Source organism: Tasmannia lanceolata, unplaced genomic scaffold (genome assembly GCF_043159265.1).
Source record: "Tasmannia lanceolata isolate RefF3 unplaced genomic scaffold, GAP_Taslan_0.1 ptg000018l, whole genome shotgun sequence".
In the NCBI taxonomy this organism is placed as follows: Eukaryota; Viridiplantae; Streptophyta; class Magnoliopsida; order Canellales; family Winteraceae; genus Tasmannia; species Tasmannia lanceolata.
Window position 1 is genome coordinate 2,115,527 of NW_027518695.1, and position 12,862 is coordinate 2,128,388.

A 12,862-nucleotide genomic window follows, 5' to 3' on the forward strand; every position below is an offset into this window, starting at 1 on the left:
CTATTTTGTGAAGGCAACATCCGCACAAATAGGCAAACAACTGGCTACTGAAAACAATAAAACTCCACAATCAAGAATAGACACCATAATGCTGTAAGACGAATAAACTCATGGTGGGAAGCAAATACAAAAAAACATGTTTCACATGTTCCTTTGATCACTAATCAAACAGGTGACCATACTGTTTATTTTGGTTTATGGGGCTCTTTGCAAACATGCTTGGTTGCAAGTATGATTGACCCATATGAAAAGATTAATCACTAGACCTTCAAGTCAATTATGGGGCGATAATAACAAACCTGCCATTAAGACCAAATACGACAGCCGAAATTTGATCCCCCTTGCATGTTTCTTCAAGGACGTATCATCGCAGAAGGCAAACAACCGACATAAAGCCGAAGATATATAAGATGGATTATTGCCTAGTATCGTGACGCGGAGAAGTACCTGAAGAGCTTGGAGCAGCCTCCTTGTCTTGAAATCACATAGCTAAGCGTTTAAGGTCTAAGAAAAACGTCAAAAAAGATTTTGTTGCAGAAGGGCGAGCATCTAACAATGTGGTGCGTAACCAAAGCTTCCAAGCTTTTGCAATTTCGACGGGGTGTTCAAGCAGGAAAAAGCACAAGAAGCAACAAGTAGATGGTGTGAAGCACAGATGCAGAAAACCCGTGTCGGAGAGTTCCGAACGATACCGTTTAGCAGAACCTCACCTCAAAACAAACACAAAGGCACAGTTTATGTAAGATTTTTCAGAAACCTCTGTTCTAAACCCCACTATGGGTTATCATAGATGATTACCAAGTAGTAAATTAGAAAGCCATGGTCATTAGAGTTAACAACTAAACTGAAATATGTAAAAATAGATAAGAAAACAATATAAAGTAGAAAAGTGACCTCTCCTTATGTCAGCAAGCTGAAGAGAGTTCTGTCGTTTGAAAGTGAGGAGTCCAAAGCCTCCACTAGACAGCTAACCACTTTGGAGAAGAAAGTTACTCATCAAAGCACATTTTTCAATTGTCTAACAAACCCAAATTCCATGCAGAAGATGAAAATAGTAAGGGGCTTTTTTGTCTTGGAACTTCCAATCCCAACAGTAGTATAGTAATGCTGGGATCATATCAATTCTCGTAACAGGAAAATCTACTTCAGCTCCGACTCCGGCGTCGATCTCTGCCAACAGGGCTTCTGAAACAAGCAAAGACATAAGTTTCGGCCAATCAAATATAAAGACATGAAGAAAAGGCACCAGAAAGAAAGTTCATATGAATAGAATCATGGCATACCCATTAGAGTAAGGTGAATCACGCGGAGCGCTGCGATATGGTGGTGACCTGCTGTAGCTACGGCCACGGCGAGGTGATATGCTGCGTCGTCTTGGAGATCTTTTCCCGCGGGGACTGTAACTCCCACAACATATTAGGTTTTTAGATCATACGCCCAAATCAAAGATAACCTTGGAAGCAATCTTTGGCACGGTCCCCTGTTAAGTTAGATTGGTTCATTTCAATTTGGACTCTCCCAAATTGGTTGATTATTTTGACTTGGCCTCAGCTGAGTGATTCAAATCGCTGACCACCCAAACAAACCAAGTGGGGCAAAGTTGTGAATTAAATCACCAACTCCTCAAGCTAATGGCTAGAGCTCTCCCAACTATAATATAACTCCAAAAGTTGTGAAGTATAAACTAAACCAAGTTTCTGAGATAAGTGCCAAAAAATGCTAAAACAGCCCACAAATGTAGGATGAATGCAACATATCTCCTGGACAAAGACGAGTGAAAGCATACCTGCGCCCATAACTTGGGCTTCGACGATAACGAGGACTTGGGCTTCGACGTCGTCCACTACCCATGCCTCCAGAACCAATGCGCAAGCGGCATTCCCGAGCAAAATGACCAGGTTCACCACACTCATAACATTTCAAATCCTCACCCCCGCCACGACCACGTCCACCACCACCACCACGGCCTCCACCACCACTCTTGGAATTATGAGAAAGCTCAACACGCCAGCCATTTTTCCCTGGTAGATAAAACCATGAAGAGATAAATTCTCCCAATTTGAGAACGCATAAGATAGAAACAACTTTCCCTTCATGCATGGTTCCTTGACTGTAAAACGAAGCGGGTAAAAAGGGCCCTAAAATGTAAACTAGGAAATTGTTGTAGAGGAACAGAAGGATTGATAGCAACCCAACCACTGGCAATTGTGATGTGCATTCTAATCTAAATACAATATTTTCAGAAAGACAGTTCACAATAGGGGTGCAACTCGGGTCGGGTCGGATCGGGTTGAGGCCAACCCGAACCCGACCCGAGGAACCATTTGCTCAACCCAAACCCGACCCAACCCAACCCGAAGAACCCTTTTTGCAAGAACCCGACCCGAGTTCAACCCGACCCAACCTGAGATTTTAAGCTTAAAAAATATAAATAATTATAAAAATGTCAGGTTCACTCGGGTCGGGTTGCCAGAGCCCTCAACCTGAACCCGACCCGAACTCAACCCGGGTTGAGAAAACCCAACCCGAACCTGAACCCGAACCCGACTTGAACTCAACCCAACCCAACTTTTTTCCGGGTTGAGCCCACCCAAGTTGCACCCCTAGTTGACAAGGAATATCAAGTGGAGCTGCATAAGCATCATTAATTACTTGGTAATTGCAAGTAGCTGAAGTTTAGCCAGTGATCATTAAATTAAACATGTTCAAAGAAATCACTCCTTTTCGATAGAACGACTAAAATACCCTTAGATATGAATGACTAAGACAGCTTCATCAAAGGTATGGTCATAACGAATAAGATTTTAGTAGGAGATAAAGTAATTTATAAATTCTGTACACCGATAAAGTAAGAGCTTAAAACAGCAGATCGAAAGAATGTTTTGTACTTACCATCCAAGGCACGGATTGCATCTAGGGCATCCCTGCGGTCATCGAATTCAACGAATGCATAGCCAGGTGGCTTCCGGGCAACCCAGACACTGCATTTTAATTCACAATGAGTGTATGAGACTAGGAACACAACTTTGCCTACAGTATAACCTAAGATGACATCAATAGTAATAAACAGTGCCAGCACCATCAGGCTAGGTTACCCATACTATATATAAATAGGCATCTTACCTTCCTTCAACATCTAACGTGTTACGAAAAAGCCTCAGGTCAAACGGGAACCTTTTCTATGTTTTTCTACAACATTTTAAAGTGTGAGCCATAAAGGGCAGTATAGACATTGAATAAGCTATTTTAAAATGGACATACAACAAGATGGTAGAAGTTACTGCTTTCCAAGAAAATCATAATACTGGGCATCACATAATCCAACATAGAAAAGAAAATTCATTCACAAACAACCCCAGTTACAATCCATGTTGGCTGCAATTTTTAAGCCACACCAAGTAATGTTTGAAAATTCACCTGCTATCTGGAGAAAATTTACTGACAATGATATCTGGAGAAAAATTTCTTAAAACTCAACTATAGACGTTTTCATATGAAAGATCAAGTTGACATATGCTTTGGGATTAAGATCACCAGACCACCCAGCGATTGTTCTTAGAAAACACACGTGCAGGAGTTGATATTGCAGCCTTATTTGTCGGGCCAGAAGTCTGTTCACACATGACCAGATCTTAGTGTCAAATGCATAGTTTTAAAACTCTCCCGTGTTCGCGTCGACTCCCCCGAGTTGACTCCCTTTTACCTAGGCCGTGTTCCACGTTGCGCCGCTTCTCGTTCCACAATTTTCCCTACAAAGTCAATAAAAACTCCTTTGACTCTCTCGAATTATGACCGCATCAACCGAGTACTCGACCGCGTCGTGCCGAGTCAACTAGGATTTTCTTCAGCCGCGTTCATGGTTTCAAATTTCGGTTTCAGAATGCATTTCGGTCCTCACCAAAACTGAAATTTCGGATGAAATCTAACGAAATCAAATAACAGCTATTTTATCTCTTACGGAATTTTGGGATAATATTAAATAATTATCATAAATCGAGATTTTTGGGTGAAACCCCTTAAATTTCGGACGATAAACGAAATTTTGACCAAAATAAACCATTTCAGGTTTTACCGATTTCGATTTCGGTATCCATCGAAACCCGAAATTTCGGATTTCGGTCGAAATTTAAAACCATGGCCGCGTTCCACTAGCTGGTGAATAGTGAACTGTAATAAGGTGAAACACTATATCATAAGATGGTTGACATGAACCCTCTAGAGGAAGGGAATCCATTATGTGGATGTATGGTTTCAACCCTCTTCCCCTTATTAGAGCAAGGAGCAGCCCTAGGGTGAGACGGAGATTTCTTTCGTTTAATGTTTTCACTGATCTCAACTCTACTTATTACTAATGAAAGCCTTGGTGCAAATGGTGTAGTTGTGGGGAATAAAAAATAAACAAACAAAGTACGTCTGTCGTATTTGTTTCCAATTAACAATTTGAACCGTTTGGTAGGAGAAAACGACAAGTGTTCCCCTATGTTTTCACCAAGTGGAGGAGTTTATAAGAGGCATCATCAATGATGTTTATAAGAGGGACCTCTCTCCAGTATTTCTTAATGTATTTCTTTGCAAAAAACATGAAGTAGCTAGATTGGTGAGAACGGGAACTTCTCGTCACATGAAGCCCAATGACTGACAATTGTTTTCATTGGAATTTCGTTGCACCAATTTTCTTAAGACTAAAATAGTGCTTTGAAAATGCAAACAATAAGAAGGCAGAAAAGGGAGGTATGGACAATTAGCAACTTCCCCTTGTTGTTTGGATCAAACTCAAACAAAATACATTAGTTTTGTTGGGAAAGTTGCCTTGATTCTTGTATGTAGTGGGAAATGAAAATAGAAAGAAGTCTTTTAGGTTTTTTGGGAAACCCTAAACATAAAAGGTAAAAGCAAGAGACGTTTTTTTCTTGCTGTGAGAATGTTAGGAGAGAAAAGGGGAGATAAAGAGAGGGGTGGGCTTCTTCTCGGTTTTTCCTCTTGGGTTTTCTCGGGTTAATATTGAATCTTCTTCTTGGGTTTTTTTTTTTCCCAGGTTAATCTCTTGTATGATCTTGGTTGAGAAGGAAAGGAAAGGATTGCCGGTTTGTGGGTTTGGGTTACTCCATTGTGATCCTTTATATTGTTTTTCACATAGTGGAAGATGGTGTTCACACCCATGGATGTCGGCATCGTAGCCGAACACGTGAAATCTCGGTGATCATCTTGCGGCTTGTGTTTACTTTTATTTTACCGTTTATTTGTGCACGATCGGATCGGATTTGCCCGGCGGGTTTTGTCAAATCAGGTTGGAGAGATTGTCGTCGGGTCGCGGTTGGAGCAATCGTGGGTATTGTTGTTGGATCGCGCGGTTAGGGTGATTGTCGAAGGTAGAAAGATTGTCTGAATTCTCATTCGAGGTAGGGCTTCACACCGAGGGTGATTTGAGATGGCGATAAAATCGAGCTCTACCCAATTCAACATTGATAGATTTGACAAAAAGGGCAGTTTCACCCTATGGCACATGAGGGTGAAGGCCATCCTTGTTCAACATAGCTTGACTAAGGCGTTGAAGGGAAATGATGGGAAGCCGGAGAGGGTGATGGATACTGAGTAGAAAGACATTGAGTCGAAGGCGGTTCAAATGATTCGACTATGCCTGGCAGAAAACGTTATGTTTATCGTCATAGAAGAAGCGCCTAAATTATGGGAGAAGTTGTAAAACTCTACTTGTCAAAAACTTGGCCAAGCGATTGTATCTGAAGTGGCAGTTGTACATGTTGAAGATGCAGGAAGGCAGGAATCTTCTAGAGCACATTACTGCATTCAATGGGCTTGTGGATCAGCTCCACAAGGTTGATGAAAAGTTGAAGGAAGAAGACAAGGCCCTTTTTTGCTTCTTACTTCGCTTCTTGATACGTGTGACAACCCGGTGACGACTTTATCATATGGTAAGGATACGATAAAGCTAGAAGTCACAATGTCACTCTTTTCGAATGAAATGTGGAAGAAACATGTTCTTGATGGGAGTCAAGAGCATGGGTTGATTGCTCATGGTGGGAATCAAAGAAGTCACAGTGTCGCCCTTTTTGCTTCTTGCTTCGCTTCTTGATTCGTATGACAACCTTGACTTTATTATATGGTAATGATACGATGAAGTTAGAAGATGTTGGCTTCTTCTCGGGTTTTTCCTCTTGGGTTTTCTCAAGTTCCTAGTGGGCCTTCTTCTTGGGTTTTTCTCGGGTTACTCTCTTGTAAAATCTTGGTTGAGAGATCTAGGAAAGGGTTGCCGGTTTGTTGTAATCCTTGTATATTGTTTTTCTCATAGTGGAAGATCGTATTCTTGCCCATGGATGTAGGCATCTTAGCCGAACCACGTAAAATTTCGGTGTTCATCTTGTACCTTGTGTTTACTTTTACTTTTCCGTTTATTTGTGCATGGTCAGATCGGATTTGCTCAGTGGATTTTCTCAACAAGTTTGAACGGAAAAAGAGAAGCACATGTTGGATATGGTGGGAATGCCTCAAATAGAGTTGTCGTAGTTCCATAGGCTTACACATGCCAATAGGGCCAGTCATGTAATTGAGACTGAGTATTGGTGTTGTGGGGACATATGACCTACCATGTCAACCAGTCTGAATAGAAGAAGATTATTTAATTGTAATCTGCTATCAATAGAATCTCCCTAGCTTTGGAAATTCATGGTGAAATTTAGTCTGTTAGCCTTCTGAATGGCAAAAATATCATTTTAGAGATTTTGGATGAGTTCCCCTCAAGAAACAGAGTTCAATTCCCTGATGGTGGATCTTCTCCTACTTGCGTCCATCTGAGCCGAATCGATGTCACATAACCACATGACAATTTCCCAGCTAACAAATTGCAAAACATGGCTGCGTCATAATAACTTAGTCATCCAGGATCATTCATCTAATCCAGTCTTCCCTTTTTTGACGCACTATCAAGTTTTTAAAATCCAAACCAGGAATTGTATCAAACAGTTCCCAAACCGATACACAACATCTGTACTCATCGCATCTGGTTTTGTCCATATCGGACCGAATTGGGTCCTCGAAAATCCTGAATACGTCTCTAAACCACGATAGTAGTCATTTGGTAACGCAATGTATTTCTTACTAACTGAGAGAGAGGGAAAGAGCCAAGAAAGAGAAGTATGGAAGTTTCTTAGAAAGTGTAAATAAGGCGTATGCATCAAAGTATGAGGTGTCCTCTCCTAGTGGATGCTAATGAGTAATGGCACACACCATATTCATCATATGGCCATAGTTTTAGGTTTCGGCAGAAATCCAAAATTTTGGCCGAAATATTTCGGTTTTGGTTTGGACCAAAACCAAAATTACATTGAATCGGATTTTTACATGATTTCTCGCCGAAATCTAAAATTTCGGCAGAAATTTCAACCAAAACTTTGTTTTTCACCCTTATTTACAAAATTTCTACCAAAATGTCAAAGAATTCCATGAAATGTAAAGATTTCCACTGAAATTACAGAAAGTTTGTGCTTTTCGGTGGAAATTTTAAGAAAATCGGAATTTTTGTCAAATTTTTACATGATTTTGGCCGAAATTCCCACCTAAACTGAATATTTTGGTTTCGGGAGTGGCCAAAACCGACATTTAAAACCTTGCATATGGCCCAAGCATGCACTAGAACCTGAAGCATGTAGGGAGAATCTTGTATTTGATAAATTTCAACTGCCTAACACTGTATTAAATAATAAATAGTCCATCTTCAAAAGATATGGTTAATGAGCTGAGCATTAGTTGGTAAATGACCGTCTATCACTCTATCTGGTATCATTTGCCTTAATTCTGGATGCATGTCTCCTCTTAAGGCAATATATGTCTTAAACTGTGTCACAAATGCCGTTCTCAGGAATTTCTCGGCAAGGGAAAATCTCGGGATATATTAATTTTTATTATTTTTTTCGGGTTTATATCAGGAAATAAACGGTAAAAATAAAATTATTTAAAAATATATAAAAAAATTAAATTTAAGAAAAAATATAAATAAAAAATAGTAAAAAAGTCGGGATAATATCGGGATATTTTATGATAAAAACTAAACTATCACTATATTTTTAAAATCTCGGGATTGATTCGGGATTTTGTCGGTTTATCAAAATCTCGCGATAAAAACACTGTATTTTGAAAATATCAGAGATATTTGTGACATAGGTCTTAAAGGGTCCTGGTGTTTAACTTTATTTTGTAAGTTCAATTTTGTAGCTCAATTCATTCAAGATCAAAAACACCTAGCAGAACCAAGACAGAAGCAGTAGGTCAATGGCTCGCATCTAGACCAGGACATACACCAAACACATTTAGCTTCTAAAATCCATTGATGTTAAAAACAAGTCATAAAACAACCCATTCAATAATACTAGTGAATTATGATAATGGGATTGAGAAAAGAATAAGATCCTACAACAGTATATCATCACCATAATAACAACAAGAGCTGGAATTTGGCAGCACAATGGCAAAGAGAAATTAAGGAAGTCATTCGAAGAAAAAAATTATAGGAATTGGGGAAAGCAAATGATAAACCGCAAAAATAGAAGTCCTCTACATATTGGAAACAGACAGATCATGTTTCTAGAATTAGCTATCTCGACATCATCAGCATAGCATACAAATAATTGTTATAGTCAATTTTGGAGGAAAGAACGAAAAGCAAAATAGAAAAGCTAACGTGGATGAGAATATTGACCAAAAGTTTTCAGAGTGCAGCAAAAAAGATGCATAATCAGTCACAAGATGTCAGTAAAAATATCCAAATATCAAACCTATCAAACTTTACCTCCGAAGTACACCGTAAGCTCGAAATTCATCTTCTAATTCTCTTTCAGTGACTCGTGGATCCAAGTTTCCAACATACACTCGAGACATGATAGGAGACCAAGAAGATCCTAATCCAAAGAAATATAAAACATAATAAAATATAAGAAACTGAATCCAGCACATAGTGTAAATTGAACATTTCATGTTTGATAATAGCCATTGACTGGCATCTTCAAGACTCCGGCAATTTTCATTACCTAGAACAACAGAGTAGAAATATATTGAACAACAAAAAAAAACATTTAAGTGAAAGATCCCTTTTATTAGCCCTTGATAACATCATAAATAATAATAAAAAAGTCAAAGCATCCAACCGAGCAACACGCCTCAGAGATACTTGTTACTCGATGAAATTCATTGCTAGAGCTCATGGCAGATTTCATTGCCAGAGATCATTCATACTATCAAGTATTGGTCCAGTATAAGATGTTAGGCAGCAAGACAATCCCAGCCATTGAGTGGCCAAGTAGACAAGTTTCCAATTTCCATACGAGGATTGATATCGGCCACCTTAATATTGCCATGCATATTGAATAAAATTAACTCGTTTTTTTTAATGGTTAAAATTAACTCTACTATAGATGCACCTTATCTATCAATGGCATTCTTGTGTAATCCGTGATTGAGGAGGCCATTGTCAGCTTCTACATTAATCTTTGCAGCGGTGAGGGGGGTTGGAGACTTGGAGACCTTCACTTTCAGTGTCTCCTTCAATCAAATTCCAAGAGAGGCGAACGCCATGTCAAAAGAGAGGTTTAAAGAAGATAAACATGGAGGAGGTTAGAGCTATTCTTCATGGGGTCAGACCGGTGCATGTATCTTAGATTGACCAGATTATCATTAAGAGAGATTCCGTCTATGTAGTTAGATGGGTGAGGTGGGGGATCTCTTTCCCATAGAGATTTGTGGATGCTATAAAAGAGATCCATGACAGATTAGAGGGTTGCAACTTGCAATAAAGAGGTCCAAAATGTTTGGTGATTGGCTAACTCGAGATGCAGATGCTCTTTTTTTTATTGATAAGAGGTGGATGTGCACGCTCAGGAGTTGATAGAGGCGATTTTGACATTTGATCACTTGCCTTCTTGCACGCCAAGCCCCAATTGTCATGTCATCCAGACGTTAAGTTGTAGGGAAGCTAGCATCACCAGCCGATAGGACCCAAGTGCCAACTACACCTTATGCCCTGGCCCCACCACTTCTTCCCCTGTGTTTGGAGAATCTCATAGGACTATGGGGTCTGCTACATGTGGTGATGAATTAGATGGGATCCTTCGGTTTTTTCCTACGGCAAAGAGGCTCGGGCGGCCGAAAACAAGTTTCTCTCGGACAACTTGGAGTGTGGTCTATGTGCAATGAGTTAGGAGGTGTAGATGGACGCAAGCAACCAGAAGTGATCGAGTTTGGTGAGCTACAAACCCAAGTAGATAGAAATCAGAGCCAGTGTTGTGCGTACATTAATCATTGAGGCTTCCACGATGGATGCCCCTATTGTCTGGTGGATCACAACATATGCCACAGACGATGGATGTCCAGACCACAAATTTAGTGACTGATTTGTCTATCGTTGGAGCGGTTAGTCTTGCCCCCATTCAGCGGGTTGTGGAGAAAGATTCTAGGGAGCTCAGATGGGTGAAGGAATCAGGAGGCAGGGGTCCTACGCAGTGGATCTTGTCAGGTGAAGTGAGAGCTAAGCCAATCCGTTATATTGCCTTATGATCTATGATTTAGCCAACGCTTTGAATTTATTGCTGACACGTGTGTCGTGTCGGAGTTGGACACAACACGACATGCGTGTCCACACGTGTCGACACTCCTTTCAATGCTTAAATATACTGCTAAAAGGACTTAATGTGGATGTGACAACACATTTGCAATATTAAGTGTGTCATTGACTCATTCTATTCTATTTCTCTTTTACCTTTTGTAACTTCTTCTTGTATTCGTGGGGATCATCTTGATCCTTTTGGTTTCAATAAAATTATTCTTACCATTCAAAAAAAAAGTGTAACATTCTATTCTATTTTTCTATTGAATATTGATTTAACTCTTCCTTTAGCTCTTCTTTAACTAATGTTTGCTATTATATGAAATCCCATCCCCAAAACATAAAATCCTAAACAAACTCTTATTCCAACATTATATTCATTGTATCCTATTGGTCTCCTTTACTTGCAGCATATTGGATACGGAAGAGAGCTAGATTAAATTGATAAATGCCTTGTTATTTGATTCTCTTGTGATTGTTTTAGACTATAGTTGATTAATCCAAAGATTTATTAGTTTGTTAAATGAATATTGTATTTATATTATTGCAAATTATGATAGTAATCAGTAATTCTATATGTATGTACGTGTATGGACGTGCCACCATTTTTAGATTTTTAGGGGTTGCCGTCAGACACCCCGTATCCCTCTCGAAACTTGACACACGAATCTGTATCCACGAACGACGATTATACATACTTTCTATTGTAGCCGTGTCCCTGTTTCTAGATTTTGGGAGATTGTTGTGTAAAACACTCCATGTCCGTGTTCACAGATCATAGCTTCTGATAGATGTGGGAATTGGGACATGGGATCTCGAGAACATTTGTGGGGATTGGGCCGAATCTACCATGCTAAGGGTTAGTTGATTCTTAGGCCTCTATTTCACAGGAAAAGAGAAGGGAGCCAAAGAGCTCTTCGCATACTTGGAGCATGAGGAAAAGTTGGCAGATATGTTCAGCAACCCAGGTTTTCTACACATTTCTAACACACCTTTTTTCTTTTGAATGGTTCTAACACGCCCTTCATGCGTCTCACACGTGTTCACATAAGCTTTTCATATGGTTCTCATACGTTTCTCATGCATTTTTGAAGCATTTACCCATTTTTCACTCTTCCGAAACTCGTTTCCGGCTCCCACAAGGCATTTCTGGCAGCTATGGTTTACCCACAGCATGTGAACCATGGCTTATAAGTTTTTTCCCAGCTTCCCATTTGCAGACAACTAACATAACAGTAACGGAAATACGATGAGAGAGGCTCTTGGAACAAGACACATGCATCGTGGGCCACAGATCTCGATCACTGTACAATGGCCCACCTATCATTTTGTTCAGATCAAGCATATCCTATAATTCCCATCTATTAATAGTAGTCAAAATAATGATAGCAATAAGGAATTTGCTAGGGATTCTCATGGAAAGGCATTTCGCGGCATGAGAGAACAGCCACCTCAGATGAATTACATGAACAGGACAAAATCTGATGAAAAGAGAACCTGCGTGCGTGGCTGTTCTCTTGTGAAAAGTCAACGCGAATTGCCTTTCCGCGAAATTCCCTAGCAAATCCCTAATAATAATTAACAATAACAAAACGAAGAACAACAATAATAATAGGCACTCCTGTGGAGTGTAAAGACGGTAACACAACAAGTGCAAGATAGCACAAATCCAGTTTCAAAAGCTAAACGCTATCCAGAAATCGTTAAAAATAACCCTCAATCAATCATGTAGCTGGAGCCGATAAACAGAGCCCATCTAATCGAAATAACTAAAAGAAAGAAAATATATCTCCATAATCCAAATCGAGGGGAAAAAACAGAAGGAAGAGAAGTTGGAGAGAAAATAAAGTTTCGGCTCACCTTGAACGAACGAATCAGAGAAATAACGGGTTTTTCCTCTATTTTCTTCGCAAATCCCTCACGGCCTGGTAGATAAGTGAGAGGGTTTTGGCCGGGTTTGAAAACCCTAGATTGAGGCACGACGGGCTCTTATTATTATTATGAAAAAGGATGGTGTATTTTATAGGTGGCATTTACTTCTGGCTAAAATACGCTGGGTGCGTATTTTCTTAAGCGACACATTAGGGACCGAGCCTGACCGAAATACCTTCATATCCGAAACGGCATATATTTGTGTGTGCCGTTCAACGCATGTGACCTCGTGTGTCATGATCTTAATCGTCCATCTAATGGGCCCCCATTAAAGACGGATCATGGGCAAACATGGATAATTCAACCATCCAACGGTTATCC

The 12,862-nt window shown here is 39.9% G+C and overlaps 1 protein-coding gene across 2 annotated transcripts; it reads right to left on the reverse strand.

The window, feature by feature from the left end:
* Window positions 1-89: 89 nt before the first annotated feature.
* On the reverse strand, window positions 90-12,625 carry LOC143849922 (serine/arginine-rich splicing factor RSZ21A-like). Of its 2 annotated transcripts, XM_077359221.1 has the most exons (6): window positions 12,470-12,625; window positions 8,801-8,909; window positions 2,893-2,981; window positions 1,787-2,021; window positions 1,284-1,397; window positions 90-1,185 (listed from the first exon to the last, which is right to left on the reverse strand). In XM_077359221.1, exons 2-6 carry the CDS (start codon window positions 8,887-8,889, stop codon window positions 1,146-1,148), a joined length of 567 nt encoding a protein of 188 aa, XP_077215336.1. In that variant the 5' UTR covers window positions 8,890-8,909; window positions 12,470-12,625; the 3' UTR covers window positions 90-1,145. The 2 variants fall into 2 exon arrangements, with proteins under 2 accessions (XP_077215336.1, XP_077215337.1); XM_077359222.1 differs by lacking the exon at window positions 90-1,185 and having other exon boundaries at window positions 1,343-1,480.
* Between the last annotated feature and the right edge of the window lie 237 nt (window positions 12,626-12,862).